At 33.2% G+C, this 18,736-nt stretch overlaps 1 protein-coding gene and 1 long non-coding RNA gene across 2 annotated transcripts; one reads left to right on the top strand and one right to left on the bottom strand.

The window, feature by feature from the left end:
* Positions 1 to 339: 339 nt before the first annotated feature.
* LOC134270007 (uncharacterized) lies at positions 340 to 1,824 on the top strand. The gene is made up of 2 exons (XR_009992706.1): positions 340 to 535; positions 1,614 to 1,824. It is a non-coding gene; the product is annotated as an uncharacterized LOC134270007 (long non-coding RNA).
* A 2-nt stretch (positions 1,825 to 1,826) lies between these two features.
* On the bottom strand, positions 1,827 to 11,722 carry LOC134270006 (paired mesoderm homeobox protein 2-like). Its single transcript, XM_062752178.1, has 3 exons — positions 11,123 to 11,722; positions 3,445 to 3,635; positions 1,827 to 3,340 (listed from the first exon to the last, which is right to left on the bottom strand). The coding sequence occupies exons 1-3, from the start codon at positions 11,445 to 11,447 to the stop codon at positions 3,014 to 3,016; spliced, it is 843 nt and encodes a 280-aa protein (XP_062608162.1). The 5' UTR covers positions 11,448 to 11,722; the 3' UTR covers positions 1,827 to 3,013.
* Between the last annotated feature and the right edge of the window lie 7,014 nt (positions 11,723 to 18,736).

Below are 18,736 nucleotides of genomic sequence, written 5' to 3'. Positions count from 1 at the left end.
TTTTGTTGAAGTAGGTTATCATGTAAGGAGGAGTCAGACGTTCTCGCCTATCAAATGCACCGAAAAAATTCTCACTTCCTCCCAGCAACTGTCCAACAATCAATGTTTCATTCTGAAGATGACGACATCAAGGAAAAAACAAGTTAACGATTTTTATGGACTTCATAAATAATTTTGAAATTTTTGACTCTATACCAAAATGGCATGAATGGTGACTCTCTGCACACTATTATAAGGTAAAATTGGTTAAACCTCTCTTTTTTCTTTTGTGTATACAGCTGACCAAGTGTTATTAATGTCCAGAGAAAAGAAAGATGGAACTTTTAACGAACCTTCTCAAGGAAATAACAACCACTGCATCTGCAGATTTTCAAGATAAGAAAATGCAATAAAAGGCCTAAGTGTTGACAAGGCCTAAGGCTGTGTTTTTGCCGCGGATTTTATAACGCGCGGTAGTAATTGACAATTAGAGGTTAACCTGCAGAGGGCAATCCACACGCGAAAGGATTATCTGTTTAATTGGTTGTTTTATCTGGTAAGTCACAAAGACGACCCTTAACTAAATAAGCAGTGACCACGGTGTTGTGATCTTTTAGACGTTTTAAAGTAGGAAGTCTCCATCTGCCTCCAACGTGTAACATATAAAGTTAAACAGACAGATTCAATGCTTTCAAATGGATAACAAAGCTTACTTGGAATCTTGGATACATTTATTTTAAAAGAACTACGCCAATAAATACTCTAAATTTGCCTTATATTCATGTTGAGAGAGAAACAAAGAAATAACAAAGAAAGTAAGCATTGTCCAGTGTTGCTAGCAGAGATCACCTATTTCCGGTCAGAGAAATAGGATCAGTCTAAGAACAGCAAAAGCCCATAAAAATCAGAGATAACATTTTGAAACGAAGAGGCAGAGATTGTTCCCAGGAACGGGCACACCAAGTCTCACCCTGTCGTCCGTTTGTCTGTGATACCATCGATCCGGGAAACCGCGCGGAAACAAACACTTAGCATGCTTAGCAAGGGTGCTCAGGACGGCATTTAATGGCTATCCATTTCGCCAAAGATATGTTCACAAGATATATAAAAGTCATGCACGATTTCTCATCTGTGCGCCATATGATTCTTGACGAGGCATTCTATGCATATCGCATCTGAAAAATACCGCTTAATGTTTTACTATAACGCAGCACAATTTTTATACGAATTATGAATTTCAAACATACATTTCGTGGCACGATTTTTCGATAGTTCTAAAGTGCTTATTTTTTAATGTGCAACCATCAAATATCATTCAAAGTGCGATCAGTATTTCATCGTGATGTTTTGCAAAATTCATACGGTCTGATATCGTTTCAGATCCAAAGAATAATGTTAGCAAATACAAATTGAAATGTTTAATGTTTTATGTGTATTTGTTACAAGGTTACTTCGAATTTTTACGTGGCAAAAGCCTGCATAATGTTTTAGTTTTCATGATTATTTTATAGTCCTAAAATTTTATCCCTTTATTAATTTTTGTTTCTTACTGATATCATTGTTAATAATATTACGCACCATTATTTTATACAACTACAATGTATATATCTTTAAAAAGAAACTTTTGTTTTCAGGCACACGTGTCCAATGTTTCCTTTTGGTTTGGCAGACGATCAGTATTGTTGGCATGGTGACAAAGAAGACATGTACGCGCTCCTCCAAATCCCATGGAACACAACATAGGCGGAGAAAGTACATTAGACGAGAACTTGGAATGTAACAAAAAACTACAGCACCCAGAATTAAATAAAATTGAACCAAAAGAATAAAATCCACTAAATTATACATTTATGTAACATTTTTATTTTGCATATCTCAATATAAACATTAAACGGTATCAAAATATTCAAAATATATTTACAAAACGCTATTTAAAATTTCATCTGGAAAAGACGCATAAACAAGAGAAAAATTGAATATGGGGTGATAAATTTCATCTGAGTTGGAAGTTCGTTGTTTATCTTTTTTTCAAAACATTTTTTGACAAGGCACGAATAGAGAATTTAAGTAAATTCAAATCTAATTCTACGACGGAAACATTAATAAAACGTCAAGAATTTCTTCACCAGCCATGTGAAAAAATGTTAAAATTATATGACAACAAAAAACTCATTTTGCATAGAAATATTCAGAAAGTCAACCAACAGGATTTCCAACTGTTTCATACGAAAAATCTGTAAACACATAAAAAAAATCTCAAATTTTTAACAAATCATATACGAGTATTATGTCTTTATGAACCTTCTGTTTTTCTCTTTTACATTTCATTTCAAGCAGATAAAATGTGCATGTAAAAATGACAATATTCAACAGATATATGAAACAAAAATCTACACATTTAAGTTTGGAAGCCCCTGTACAGTGCCGACGCTAGGACGGATGGATAAGGGGAACAAGTGTGTTCGAATAACAGTAAACATACAGATCACGTGATTATACAACTTCAACAACCACAACCTGTGACGAGTAAATATCAATTCTTACAAACAAACAGACAAAATCATGCTTTGCGCACCTGTGAAATACTTAGACACAGACATTGGGGTCCTCATATGTAGGTGTCCTTTTTAACCACTGATTTATAAATAGAAGGGAAAACTAAGTTGCAGGAATTTGTGACAAGTATTATTTGATGTTAGCGATAATGATGTTGATGACAATGATTCGATGTGACGATAATGCTTCCGTTCAGACATCTAGCATATCTACTCCTCCAGTAGGTGACAGAATCTGTCGTACCATCTCACTTTCTTTGCTCTCACCACTTGACGAGGCCGTATTCCATACTAGCATTAGTATCCTGAGTTTTTATCGCATCGACATATCACTGCCTTCTCCATGTATTCCAATCACGTCACGTATGAACATGTTGTTGGTAAAGTTATCCCACATTACAATCACAATATCACTTCACCATTAATTACATCAGAACGGTGTCACATTTTTAATGTTCCCCGGTCATTTTGCTCTCCGGTCATTGCGGCATTTGATGAGAATATGGATTATGCATAACAGTGTTATATTCCTGGGCTTTCAGCCTGAGACACGCTATGCTTGAACCAATATTAGGGGGTGGGGAGTACGAATGATTTGCAAGAGCACAACTTGAAGATGATGAAGCGGGACTGTAAGCCGGAGGGGCATACCAGTTCATTGTATCGGTGGGTCCCATGGAAGATTGTCTAGGCGTTATGGGTTGCTCGATAGGTGTCGTCTCTGGTCGTCCATACAAGTTACCTCTTTGGGCCATCATATTTCTTTCGTTGCGCCTGAATTTTGCTCTCCTATTCTGGAACCAAACCTGAAGGAAAAAATCTTGATGAGTATTCTGATAAATCTTTTTGCTTTTGTTTTGCAAGGTATTTTGAAATTAATATTTTTTGTTCAAGATAATCCAGTGCTCACCTGTACTCGGGCCTCACTCAGGTTAACTCTTCTCGCGAGTTCCTCTCGAACAAACGCGTCAGGATAATGCGTCCTTTCGAACACTCGCTCCAACGCTGCAAGTTGATTGCTGTTAAATGTTGTTCTGTTGCGTCTTTGCTTTCGTCTCCTCTTGCTGTCTTTGTCATCTTTATCATCATCCTCGTTGCCACCTTTAAATTAAAAAGTGTTCAATTTAATTGTATATGAGTCATCTGGAATAGTCATTGGTCTTGAAACATTTCATACTTTTCGAAATGACAAAGCTTTAAAATATTCAAGTTTTAAAAATACTATTGATGAGAGATTTATGAGATAACAATAAGTGTGGGTCACAAATTATTTCAACCTTTCATTATTTATTCCTTTAAAAAGCGATCACCGAGAAATCATTTATGATGTGATATATAAATTGCTCGTTGTATGACGGATGTTATAATTTTGATTTTTTCCTTATTTTGGGACATTGATTGATATTTTTCGCGTGTGCATGAGGGTGTACTAGTAGTCTTTAGTTATGTTCATCTTTCTACATGTGTAACAAAGGAAACAGGGTATGCGAAAGTTTTACCTAAATTCCCTTCATTTTCATGACAAGATTAAGGAAATTCTTTGCTTTTTAGCGAAGATTTGAATGCAGCATGAAGTTATGAAAGATGGAATAAAATATATGTTGATTTGGAGTTTCACATGATCTATCTACTTTTAAAAATGTACATTATAAACAATGGTGGTAGAATTTGATAAAACTTAAAAACGCAAGAAAAACATCGTAGAATAAGTGATAATGAGAAATTTCACCACAGCAAAATATTTTGAAAAATAAATCATTGTTTGGAAAGAGTTAATCGTCGGGAGATTTTATGGCAGAAGTCATTCACGTCTCCTCGACCATTCCTCAATATGCTCGGCAGGAATGCACATTAGGAACACAAATGTTGACTTTTGTTAAGAAAATACACCGACCCGGCTTTAGCGGACCACGTGTGCGTCTTAGTAGCAGCGCTACTACTTAACCCCAGAGTAAGCTCAAATATTGCTCAGCAAGAGGAGCCTGTCATGTTGTCGAAATGAAGACATCAAAGGCGCCAGCGGTCTTCATCAAGTGTTTTGGGAGATTTTTGTTTTCCTGCAATACACGTCCTTACCAAATCTTCTACAAAAATGCCAACTACTATTTCTTATTTCGAAAGGGTTGAAAATGTTGTTTTTTTCCCCCGTAATTTGAAAGTTGGGCATTAGAGATTTTTCTTTAAAATATTTTGTCCAAAAAATTATGTTGCCGTAAACATTTTTGTTACTATCTTCGAAAATTTTTCAATAACCTTAACAACATTTTTTTAACTTTGTGTCACGTTGGATTTTTATATAAACACCTTTACACCCTAGGATCATATGGCACGTATAATTTTCTAAGACAAAACACTATTGCGTAATTACTTGTTATATGAGAAAATTTGACTGAAATTTATTCGACGTTTATCTTTGCCCCTCAGTCAGGGAAGTATCCCCTTTCTTGCAGAGCTCTTCGTAGACATGCAATGCTTCAAAAACTTGGGCCGGATCGGGTGTTTTAACAATCGTAAAATAAAATGATAAAGTAATGTCATTATTTGTTTATGTGACATGGTAAATGGTTTATTACACTTTAAAAACATTTTTCGAAGAGTCAAAAATAGTAAATGGTCGAGTACTGGAATCCTAAAAAAAATTATTTGGTGCTGAAATTTATTATTATAATAGTATTCTTTTATTGCACAATTTCAGGTTAATAAAAAAAACTTGGCGAACATATACAAATTTATATAGTCCAAAGTAATTTTTATATCAGCAAGTGCCCATATCTCGAATACTGCGATAACTGATGCTTATTTAGGTAATTTGATACACCTCAAATGTTTATCCCTTGTGGAGGATTTAGAGTTTTTGCGTATCACGTGGCTAAGATGACATTTTGACTTTTCAGAACTCATTTACAAAATTTGACAAAGGGCCCCTCTGTTACATTTTCACTCAATCGTTGAGAATTTTTATGCGATATATATTCACTGGTAATACGTTTCTCTTGTTCAAGCATAATAATTTGCCGGTTAATTGAAGTAATAAATAACAGATTAGAGAGCACCGAGTGTCTGAAGGGTCTGAAACACAGAAACCTCATTTGTACATGTTTTAATTAATAGGCGGTGTAACTCTTTGCGAAGTTTCAAAATCTATGGCAGCTACTTGACAAAGTGTATATTCCTCCCTCTCTCGGAAGACAATTTAATGTTGCTTTGATCTGAATCTTGAAACATTGGGTCTAGAATTCCTTCCTATCTTTTACGGCTACTATTGAGCGATGTTTCCATGTCAGGTTTTTGACAACCAAGAGTCCATCATTGCAGATTGGGATTTTACATGTTTGTATAAAAGTAGCATGTGTTTCTGAGAGTGTCAGAAGTACGCTAGGGAAGAGCATATACAAACAAACCCCATGGGACATATTCGACTTACACGATAATCTAAATTTTAAAAAAATCAGTTTGCGTAGGTATGTAATAATTTTAATTTATCGATGTTCGTTTTGCATTTGATGATCCTTTCCATGAAAAGTGATTAATTTTTTTTTTCATTATTTTATAAACAAAATTCGATTTCTTTACCTTATAAAAAAAGAAACAGACTTTTGTCTATTCTTTCACAGGTAACTTTTTGCAAACTATGATGATTTTAGAATTAAAATTTTCTTCAATGGTAAGCTGAAACAATATTTTTTAAAACTAGGCTTCGATAAAAAAAAAAAGTATGGCCTGCCTTTCAAAAAATAAAAAGTAAACGGATCAGGAATCGCTTGTAGATCGATATATAATGATATAAGACTTTTATCATTTCAATTAGCTGTTTACTTATCACTAGATGTTCACACTAATTAGATTCGGTGTAATTCGTGACTTCTGCAATGAAATGTTTTTTACGACTACAAAATATCGCCATTGAAAACTTCTTTAATTCAAAATTATCACTAAAAAACTTTAAAGCCATCAACTAGACCGATAAACAAAAAAAAAACCAAACAAAAAATGAACTCTTTCTTTTGGTTTTAGAGAAAATTTTCAAAAATTACACTGTCCATTTCAGCCAATTTCTATCAGTCATGCGTATGTGAATCAACCTCTTGGTATGATAGGTGCTTGCAAAGGCTCCAAGCAGTCTACATATTGTCAACCGCAAAAATGACCTCGAATAGAGTGTATCAAGGATGTACCAGAGTAAATTCTTTAATATATCTCCAAGGAAGAGAAAAAAAACTGTAAAGGTACAATATCAAGATATCAAATTCACGAGAAGTAAATCGTAATAAAAATGCTTTATCATGGGAAAACATTATTTATTTTCTGTTTTAAGATTCACAATTTTGCTTATCTATCAATAGCAATATAAGCAGGAGGAGGGAGTGATAGCAAGTAATAATGTATTACAGCGGCTATCGTTTTGACATTAGCACGATTTAACATGGAAATAACTGTAAAATACGAGCCTCGTTAGGCTCGCTCGGTAGACAAGTAAAATTATGTATGGTCCCTCTTGTGATAAAAAGGAGGGAAAATTTCTCTTTCATCACGTACCCTGAACGTTTTCAAATTCTGTAATAATCAGAATTTTGTAGAAAAATATCTCCGATTATCAGAGTATTTTCTGCGTTTTCTATCGCCTCTGATAAACTTTAAATTGTTGGAAGTAGGGTCAAATAACTCTAGCTATTTCCAAGATTACTTTTTTTTTAAGACAACAAATGTCAGAATGTGATAAATGCCAAAATTTACCGGTATGACCGCAGCAAAACTAATAATATTTTCTATTTTATGAAGCATAATAATAAGTTTTGGAGCAAGTTCATGAAAGTGCCTTGCCTTGAAAATATATATGCTGTTTGTATTTCCTTACTCGTTTTTTGGCCACTCTTCTTAATTATGTAGCATACGAGGAATTTCAAATCGACAGGCTTTGTTTTCCTTTTTTTCTTATGATCAAAAGAATTCAAGATGCAGTTATGAGTTTTATAAAAAGTAAAACTTTCGATCTATTTTTTTTTCAGATTTCTTTCTAACCTTGTATTGCAAAGTTGCAATTTTTTCTATGCCTGTACTGTCATGAGTCAAGTTTTAAATTCTAATGAGAAATTGGGAGAACCAGATTGGAAGGCCTTTAAATTTCCGCTCTCGTTCATCACCCCTGAACGTTACTCGTCCGACATGCCAATAATTAAATTCATGTAATCCCGTCCATCATTCTGCTAACACTTGAAACTTGTAATTAAAAGCATGGTGGTATCACCAGATTGTTGATTAGGGAGGGCATCTCATTCGCACCATTTATTTCATTAATTTTATCAATGAACTATACCAACCCCAAGTTTGTCATTTCAAGATTTATATGGAAGCCTTGGCAAATGTCAAGAGGCTGATTCAGAGAGTACAAAACACATAAATAATATTACATTGTTTTCTAAGAGAAAGAGAGGAGTTGCTATTATTAGCAGGACTTCCAGAATGGTAATTAATGTTATCTTTCGAACGCTCCGTCATGTCAGTCCGTATGTGATGTAGACAAACATTTTCCTAACCCATCAAGTAACACAGCGGTATCAAAACAAAATCATAACGACTCCACAGAACCGGGAAAGCGATACCTATAACGAGAAAGAGGATGGAGAGATCGTCGGTAAAGAAATCAGCACATGTATTTACTTCATGTAGGGTCTTTTATTACTCAGAAAACATGTCGATAAATCTAGATATTTCATGTAGTTATGCGTAAATGCATGTCCGCAAGTTTAAAAGAACAGAAGATTTATCGCAAAAATATTTTTTTTGTAGAGAAAAAGTCTTTAAGGGTGTACTCTCGTGATTATGCTGAAGTGTCAGCCATTTTTACGGAAATCCTCTGGTTTTATCGATCAAAATAAACTTTAAATGTTTTCTATTATATTTATTTATGTTTAGATTCTTAAAAGTTTCGATTTTGTATTCTTAAAAACATTTATAAAAGTTTAATTTCAGATCATAACTTATCAAAGAGAGAAAATTTTCATTTATCATCTAAGGAAAAATCCCGAGAAGTCTTGATTTCCCGTTGCATCCATGTACATGTATTTGCAATGATATTTATCTAAAAAATAATCGCATATTTTTATACTTCGTTCATTCTTTCAAGTAATGAATAAATCGAATTTAAGTGCTATAATTAAGATTTATTTCAAGTTAACTCAGCAGAATGCATCTTTACAACTTTACCATTTGATTTGGATTATATTAAATAGTCTTTAGGTATTATTCGAATATCCGCTTATATAGTTTCGCTTCAACATAGTTCTGACAACAACAAAAGTTTTAGGGTTTAAACTCATTTGAACAGACTTTATACATGGCAACACTGGTATATCCTATGGAACTTCCTAAAATTTGTGCTAAAACTATTCATATGATTATGGATTCTATACAAAATAAAAAGCGTTTAGTCATAAAATTATTTCACTTAGAAATGTGAATAATGATCAATTTTATCAATTACCTTTTAAAATTTTAGCCCTCGAAAATATATTCAAATACAATTAATAGTAATGATGAACAAAAATCACTGATGCCTTCTTAAAGGGGGAAAATGCAAGCATGAAAATGTGTTCAATTAACTTACAGTGTAAAAAGGTCAAGAATGCTTAAATAGAATAGAGATAAATTTAATGTTCATTTCAATTTATATCTTGGGAAAAACTCACTTCAACTGCATGAAGTACTGGTATGCTTTGTATTGAGATTCTTCATTGGATATTTAGTTTTAATGTTATGCTGATAAATTATTTATGCTCTAACATTATATTATTTAGATTTATTATTAATGTTTGACAATCCTTGAGCAATTTAATTGTTAAACAGAAAACTTATCTCTATGTTGAAATTATAATTTTTGAATTTTAAAATATCTTGTAAAAGCACTGCATTTTGTTTGAACCAAAAGTTCAATCGAGTTACCTAAAAAAAGTTCATTAAACTTTTGTTGTTTTTTTTTAAATGAATTGTTCAATTTTTCAAAAAGCTCATACAATATGCTTTTATACATATTATACGTTCCATCAGTAAGGTGAAAATAAACTCTATGAAATTATTTTGTATTACTTTGTGAAAAAATTAATGTAAATTTTCGCAATTTTACTTCCAAATATCAAAATATGCAAACAAGAAATGGGAATTTGAAAAGTAAATGATATATAAACCAGATATCATGAATCGATCAGCAGTGTTCTTTTTACAGACTCATCAACATATATCAACGTTTAGAGCACACGAATTGATGTCTGACAAAAGACAGATACCGTCAAATCAAAACACCGACTACTGTACATAAACAGACAATTTAGCGGAAAAGAACTCTTCATCTGATGAAGGAAAATAAGGTTCTATTGATGCAATCTGCAGAAAATCATTGCATGTAACAAAATTGTGTATACGTTTGAGACTTTTTACATTTAGAATAACTTTAAATTTTAAATAAGTGAAAATGGTTTGGTTAAGAAAGCAAATTTTATTCAAATGTAAATTTAACTTTTAAAGAATACAATCAAGAAAAAAATATGTATCTATATGTCAAAAATTGATTAAGCTTAAGGAATGCTAAATTCTTCAGAAGTTGTTCTTTAGCGTTGAATTAAAAAAAGAAACAACTGCAGTGTAAAGAGATATTAAAACACTTGTTTAACAAAGAGGATACAACCATTTACTAACCACTATAATTTGTGTTTACAAACGGTAATTAGTATTTAATGAATAGGTAATTCATTCCACATCGCTTCCATTGAAAACGGTATACCATTGCCATGCTTAATCAAAACCACCACCCGTCAGCGGCAAAAAATTCTCAAATACACAAATTATCACTAATAAATGAAAACACGTTTCTTGCTACCAGATACACATCACTAATATAAGCATACGAGCTAATTTCCTCCGCAAATCGTTGTGACAGATTTTACCGCCATATTAATTAGTAACACTATTTTCTGAATGAAATCAGTTAACTTATCTCGGAATGCCCTGTCATGCCCAGTTAGTATTACCCCGGATATTAGAGAGCTTATTGCAACAAACGTTTCCCCACTGTATACAGTTTCCTCTCAATCATCGCAACCAATTCCTACTGTCGGGAAAAAATAAAACGCCTGTTCCCAATGATAATTTGCTTTGATAATATCTATATTTGCTTTGAACTGATAAATTTGTATGCAAGAACAAGCAAAGTGTCTGTGGTGATTCCAGAAAATGGTGGGCTCTTACATCGTATTTTCATGTACATTTTAAAGAGATCATTCTTTGAATTCTGTCATCGTTTAAACACATCATTTGCTGCACAAATTTGATACATATTTTGGTCGTTTGTTTTAATGAAATGTTAACGCTTTGGTTCTTATCAAAGGTTAATTAGGTATATCTCGATATTGTTATCAAACCCTGATTAAATATACGCAAATATCTTTTACGAAAGTCACATCATCTGCGTCGCAAATGCCCTTAGAAATAAGAATCTCTACCGAGAGTGTATTCATCCTTACAGCAAAACCAAGTACTCTATCAATAGTAGAATCATCTTTACTACAAGACAAGGACAATACAATAATAACACTCACTCTGACTTTTACAATCACTCGGTGAGGGCTGCTGCATCCTCTCTTGTATCGGGGAGGGGGAATTGTTGCCTAGGTCTGTCATTCCCGCTCCGGGGGGATTTCCGTTGAGGGTCGGGGTACACGCCTGGGTTGGAAGTCCTGGCTGGGGGTCAGTGTTGGCATACATGGCACAGTTTTCGCTGGGTAGTTCCTCCAAGTCCAGTAGGTGACTCACGGAGAAGTTAGCTTTATTGTTCTGTAAAGCATTGTGGTAAGCTGCAACTTTGTCAAAGTTGTTGGCAAACTGATGGTGATGTTCAGTTGATGCTAAGCCGTACGTACTCATTCTTCTGATTGGGTGTCAAGAGTTTTCAGGCGACTGTCAAGTGCTAGGGAATTGCACACAGAAATCTCAAACCTATTGAAAGTAACTTCACAGCTCATGCAAGGAAAATAATGTAAAAAATCCACAAAAAAATAATCTTCTTTTGTGGTCACTACCTCGGAATGAAAGGTATTACTGCAAATAACTGTTCTACATAGTGACTTCCCAACATATGTAGATGTAAGCCAAAGCTTTGAAAGGCGATACGACAAGAGTGTAGTGGGATCCGAACATGTGCAGGCCGTGACGGAATCCCTCCCACAGGCCTCTAGAAAGAACATCTCCAGCCTCCAAGAAACGCCGTGTCAGTCACAACAAAGCAATCATATGATTGGATTATCCCACCTCCCGCTGGGAGGCGCTGTGCAGAGGAGACACGCCCACTCAGTTGCGGATGTGAAACTTTCTATTGACTAACGCAACATGACATGTATTTATTTTTGTTTGAGCGTTTTGCAATATAAAATGTTACGGAAGATTACCGGAGAATATTCTTTGTAATGTTAATGTTTTTCTCAAGTAACATAATAAAAGCATCAACATTTGATTTACTACAAAAAAAAGAACCTCAATAAATGTAGATTTATGCATTTAGAAAAAGCTAAAATAATATTTGATATAACTAGTATGATGATGTAGTTTAGCAATTTAGCAATTATGAAGGCTTTTCAAACTTTTTCATCCATCGAACTTCTATTTTTTGAGCACAAAAATATCTGAATGACAAACTAAGAATTGAGTAAATGAAGATTTGAGATTAAAAATATCAGATCATATTTTTTGTTAAAAAGCTGATTAATTTCTTGAAAACAATAATTTGTAACTGTGTCCTTAGTAAAATCATATGATTTATCAGTTTGTCATAGTTACTTAATACCATGCAGTCTTTAATTCTTTGGAATTCTAAAAAGAAAGCTTGTTGCAGAATTTCAAAAAAAAAAAAAATGATAATCTTAATTTTTAATTTAAAAATCTCTTCCCATGATATTTATATTATTTACTCAAAGACACAAGAAGCAACCCGTTCAATTACCCAGGAATGATGAATTTTCATGCATTGTTCCCGAGAAATGCCTTTTCCTAAAATCTACATTTTGGCGATATGTATTGCTTCACTTTATACTTAATTATTTTAAATCTTTAACCAAAATTTAAAAAGAAATAATAAATTTGAGAGAAAATCAAAATATGAAACTTTCTTGTATGTAAATGTATGGATCAATATGTTACATGTTATTCATGATCGCTGTTCTTTAAATTAGTATGCAAAGATTTGGGCGCAAATAAATGAAATTATTATTCAAATATGATAATTAAGGCCGGTTTACACTATGCATCTTGACACATGCATCTAAACTCATGCTTCAATTTTGCCTCATGCATCTTCTTATTTACACTATGTGTCTTGATGCATGCATCTTTAGAATACTTTGTAAAGATGAAATTTTTCTACTTAAAAAAAAATAACAATACCTTCAAATTTCATTTCCAGATATATTTTAGCTGAACAAATCATTCTTAATTTCCTTTTTATGATAATTCTTGAAGATATAATTTATATTTATTCCAAAACAAAAACTCCTTTATATTATAATAATCAAGTAAGTTTTTCTAATTGTACTTTTAATCAGTATTTTCTGTTTTTGTGTATCTTGGGAAGCTATTTTTGAAACTATATGGAAAAAATAAGGCTTATGATTCAATATCAACTCTGACCTCTTTTTTCATTGGTCAGTTCCATGCATCTTGAAGCACGGAATAGAACAATTTCTATTCCATCGTTCAAGATGCAACACCCATTTAATTTGAAACAAGGGGCTTTTACACTGTGAATCTTGACACATGCATCCAAGATGCATGTGTCAAGATGCATAGTATAAACCGGCCTTTATCCTAACTGAAATATATTCAGTTTTGATATGTATCTTGGACCAAATCACTGTACTTTTTATCAGCAATGAATGCAATTACTGATACACGTACATGTGATAAAGCACTGCATGTGTCTTCTTTTTTATACATTTTATTTAATTTAATCGGCTCAGCAAATTACTTACCAACACAACCATGGCCGAATATTAAAAGATGTAAAGATAATGAAATTATATTCCTTTTTATCTATAAATGACAGAATAAGACGAGGGGATTTCGAGAAACGATTGACTATAATGTTCACTCCTAGTTAATTAAAATTCAACTATGTAATATATCAGCTAGTTAAAAATATAAGCAACATGCCTTGAAAAAAAAATTAAAAGTCAAAGCTAAGCTTAATAGAACATAAAAAAATTATATACAATGTATATATTTTCAAATTAGATTAAATATGCATAAATTGAATGCTTTTTGTTACGTCATTGAATCTTTTTTCGTTGTATATTGACAACAATGAAAAAGAGTAAAGATAGCAATCTCTTGAAAACTTCAAACTATTCAAATCTGCAGGGCTTAAAAACGGACTCCTGTGAATACCAGATATGAGGTCAAGTGCCATAGAGGAGTAAGCATCTCCTGTTGACCGGTCATAAGAACCGTGAACCTCAGTTATACATTGATCAAGTGGTCGTAGTCAAATCGTAGTTAAATTTAGTAAAAAAAAAACAAAAAAAAAAACGAAGATCTAACAATTGGTATGTAACAAGTCAGCCAAATACTAGGGATTTTTTTTCGAACTGAGTCATTCAATGAACATAGAATTTACGCAAAGCTGACTTTCAACGAAATTTTTGAAATTCCTGTGGTATCAACTTATTTGTGAGCAGTCTGCCTTAAAAATTGATCATTCTCAGAGTATACTTGCGTAGCGAATAAGCTGGGATACATAAACACCATATGCAGGTGGTAGCGGAATCTTATTACACAGGTGGGGAAAGTTGTCAATGTAAAAGCTGGTCACCTCGTTTGTCATACAATTTAATTGTTACAATGTAGTTGACCGTTGTCGTCTAAAGTAGTAAAATAATAAAATATGAAGCAGAAGTTAATTGCATATCGATTTTCTTTTTCTTCCCCATGAAATGTACATGTATTTTGGTTTTTTTTTTTAGTTTTGCACTTAATTGAAAATCTAGTGTAGAACAAAAATTGTGATAAGTGGGAATTTTCCTAGGAAAGAAAACTACTTGAAAAATTGCTTTAGATTGTAACATAGTTGGTGAATAAGGAAAGAATAGGGAATTTAAACTAGAAAAAGGTCATTTCTTGATAATTTTAAGCAGAATTTGATTATTAACTAAATTTAGACATAAGCGGAAGATTTGAATACCAATCAAATCTTTAAATCCCTAAATTCTTCTTTCTTGCTTGCAATGCACTGATAGAATACAGAAAATTAAGGGGGAAAAAAGAATCAGCGTTTCTTTAGACGACAACCGTGTGCTTTATGAAGTAATGTTGCGGTTCTTGTGATGAAATCTATTTGACAGAATTTATCGTTGATCAAGTTCTTTCAAGACATTCTTTTGTTGCGCATTTCGCATTTTCTTCCCAGCACATTCAGAGTTTCTCGGAGAGTTATGTTATGACATTATGCCATAAAATAACGCAGGTCAAAACAGGTGGTGCCATCAGGAAATGGCGGAAGGGGACTGTGACCTTGAAGTCGATGCTGGCATTTTTATCACAAACCTGAACCTTCCTTGCAAAGATATGGAAACAAAACTTTCATTTTTAATTTTAATTTTTTTCATATTTGAAAGTAGGTCTAAATTCAGTGCTATTGGAGTATATCAAATTATATATATTTTAAAAGTTAAACTTCTTTGGATTTGACTTATTCAGAGAAGTGAAAAAAAAGGATCCACAAGCTCTTTAATAAACCTGTTGATAATGATTTCTAAATATTGTATTTTTCAGACATAATTTTTTCACCCTTTTAAACATATCGAGTATAATTGATATATGTAGATATTTGGTGTGACTGCCTGATCTTTTCATCTGCAGAAGTCAGTATAATAACATCTTATCAATTTTTAGGCTTGTGTTGAAAAAAAATACACAGTATGACTCTCTGACATACGTTACATTAATATAATGTTGATTTTTTAAATCTTATTTACCGTGCGAAAGTAAATGCTTGACCAAAATTTCTTTGCTGTTATTTGTTTTTTTCAAAATAGGAGTATTTTTTTTTTTTTTTTTTTTTTAGAAATTTAAATAACAGCACTTAAAAGACAACTTTGGAGAAATTTTCTGTTATATTTATGAAATAAAGTTTTTTTTTCAAATTTAGGAATAGAGTAAATGAAGAACGTAATTATTTCCATATTATGCCAGTTTTACGTACATTTTTACGCAATGTTAAATGACAGAAATATTTAGCGACATTTTTCGATCACTTCGCTAAAAGTAACCCTCTATACAAAGTGGAAATTGTAAAATTTAAGTAGAATTGCCTTTAAAATGTACAGTGAAACTTGCTTATAGCGAAGTCCTGTGGGACTGTGAATTTTGCGATGCATATAATTCGCAATATTTTTTAAAGACAACCAATAATGTTCACGGAATTATTGAACTCAAATTAAACTTATCATGGAAGTTTTTTATTCAATAAATTTTCAAATACTTGCATTGAAATGTATGAAAATTTTGAAATCTTCAAAAATTAGTTTCGAGAGATGTTTAACTTCTAGGGGACACAAAATCAACTCGTCATACGCATCGATTCGTTGTATGAGAGTTTTTCTTTTAACAACCGTTAAATTTTACTATGAACAGTTATGCATGTAAACGAGGCCTTGTCTTTAAGTTCCTCAAATACATCTTTTTGCTTGGTAATATTGTTGATACCAAAAAAAAAACACTAAAATCTTATAAAGCAAAAATAAATTTTAAATTCTGGAAGCAATTTGTAAGAGTTTTACTCCAGTAATAAATATATGTCAGTTTATATAAATTCCTACTGAAAACATCTCAAAACTCGTACACCTGAAATATATGTAATATTTTTTTTAGCGTGTAATTAACACTTTTACGATTGCCAACGAAACTAGTACTATCCGTTATTTCAGTCCGCCATAAAACCGAGAGCAGTATCTCCGAAGAAGAGAAAGCACTAATTAGTAACCAGCAGCATTGAGTGTCTTCCGAGGGGTAGACATATGTAAGAGACGCCAGCGAGCCGGGGGAGGCTGAACACTGGCTGACATCTCAGCCGCTCCAGAGACAAATGCCCATTTCACGGGAAGAAAAAGCTGGAATTGGCAGGGCGGCTCGGAAAGCAATGCCATTTAACCGTTATTCGATATGTGCTCTAAACGATTTTTCATCGGATGAGTGCTCTGTGTTTTCTTGTATTTTTTGCGAGAAACAAAATGTTTCACCGTGGGAGCACATTCTTCAGATGTTACTAATGATAATTAACAAAATTTCTAAATAAATAGTTGCATCTTTTCAGGAGGGAAGAGCGAACAAGTTTCATTGAGTCCTGCTAGGTACAGGGTGTTTTTGCGTCTTCTCTCTCGGAAGACACTGACATCGTATTGTAAAGGAAATTACCGCACTTCAAAATGCATCATAAAGTTTTTTCTTTCTTGACGGTTTGCACTTTTTGAAAGAAATCGATAAAGTTGCCACATATCACACGTGTTGTCGAAAAATCAGTTTTTGCCTTCAACCGGAAATACAAGCTCTTGATGATCGCCAGAACGTGAAAACATGGCGTCAGTCGTCTTAGAGGAGACAACTTGACGACGATCGCTTCCCGCCACGAATGTCGAGTCATTTCTCTTCTCAGAGTCTGCAATGGCACATCAGACACAAGAAAAAGCCAAGAAGAATACAAGCAAAGCAAGACAGTCAAAATAATTCATAATGTATTTATATTTCATCTGAACTGAAGAAGAAATTTGTTTTCTCAACTGTAATATTTTGACATTTGTGTTCTAAGCTTTCAGAGGTTTTGTGTTGATTTACTGGTCGCTTGGCTTTTTTTTATACTGGTGGTATGTCATCTTCCTTAGCAACAAATTTCTTTTTGTAATGCATGTGCATTTCAAAACCATTACGGATTGATACTGATAGAAACCCAATGACAATCAAACGTCTTTCAATATCTCCGCATTTTAACAAATCTTTAAAAACTGTAGAAAAGCTCTCGTCAGTTAATTTTTGGGGTTATAACTAGCTGATGATTTATGCAATGCTTGTCAAATCCCTAGTTTTATCAGACGAGCGATAGAGCACATCACTCTTCGACTCCAGAGAAATAATCGACCGTAGTGATTTCTGTCCAGGGAAAATGAATGGCTCGATAAATTAAGTTTCCTTCACTTTAATAGCTAAGAAAAACTCTCCGCAAAATGTCTAACATCAGCTTTTATCGTGCATACTTATAGCCGTGTGCATTCTCGTTAATCTTCCATTTGATGAAGATACCGGGCCGTATACATCATCAGGGTGGTATCATTATGCTAATATTTTCTTAGCGGTCTCGCGGAGGGTTCGGTTTCCCCGATAAAACTCGACTGGCAAACGCCATAGAATAACCGGACCTCATTCGTGCCTCTTTATGACTTGGATGCATTGACAATTATTTGCAATTATGCACACATGGAGAGAGGAATAAGGATCATTAAAAGATTAGATAGAGGCTTTATCTAGGCACTTATTGCAGCGCGGGAACTACAAAGGTTTCAGCAGACGACATCGTCCAATTAAAATGGAGAATTCCCCCGAGTCTGTCTACGACTGGATGATAAGTCTTGATACGTAACAGGCTGGAGGTAACAGGCGGAGTCCTTTTTACACAATTTATCTTCATTTAGGCTTGGAGTACTGACAGTTGAATGTATTATCACATGTATTTATGATGAACATATACTTTACACCTAGGGTGAGGACGCTAACAAAAGTACAGCATCGAGGAGGTGTTGTTGATCATTTATTGTCCTACAAGAAGAAAAGATTCTTTAGAAACCATCTTTATATTCTCAGTTGAATTTTCGAAATCGCAGAGTTTCCAACTTACGAGAGGTTTGAGGACAAATTCACATGACTGTCATTTTGCACCAAGAAGGACCATATAGACGCTATCAATTGTTAATAACAAACATTTATACTTGAAAAATTATAAAAAAAAAAAATTATATATCACAGATTTTTTTCATTTAAAGCGATGTTTGATTTATTCAGAAAGATACATGTATATCAATTTTAATATTTGAAAAATAATTTAACAATGTATTTCTAAATAACGGTAGTACATGTACGTAACAGTTTTTATATCCATGACGACCAAGTAAAATAGCTAG

The sequence above is a fragment of the Saccostrea cucullata genome, unplaced genomic scaffold (genome assembly GCF_032062105.1).
Source record: "Saccostrea cucullata isolate Sc308-1 unplaced genomic scaffold, CSIRO_AGI_Scuc_v1 ctg261, whole genome shotgun sequence".
Lineage (NCBI taxonomy): Eukaryota > Metazoa > Mollusca > Bivalvia > Ostreida > Ostreidae > Saccostrea > Saccostrea cuccullata.
Note: the sequence above shows the minus strand (reverse complement) of the source record. Positions and strands in the feature narration are given on the sequence as shown.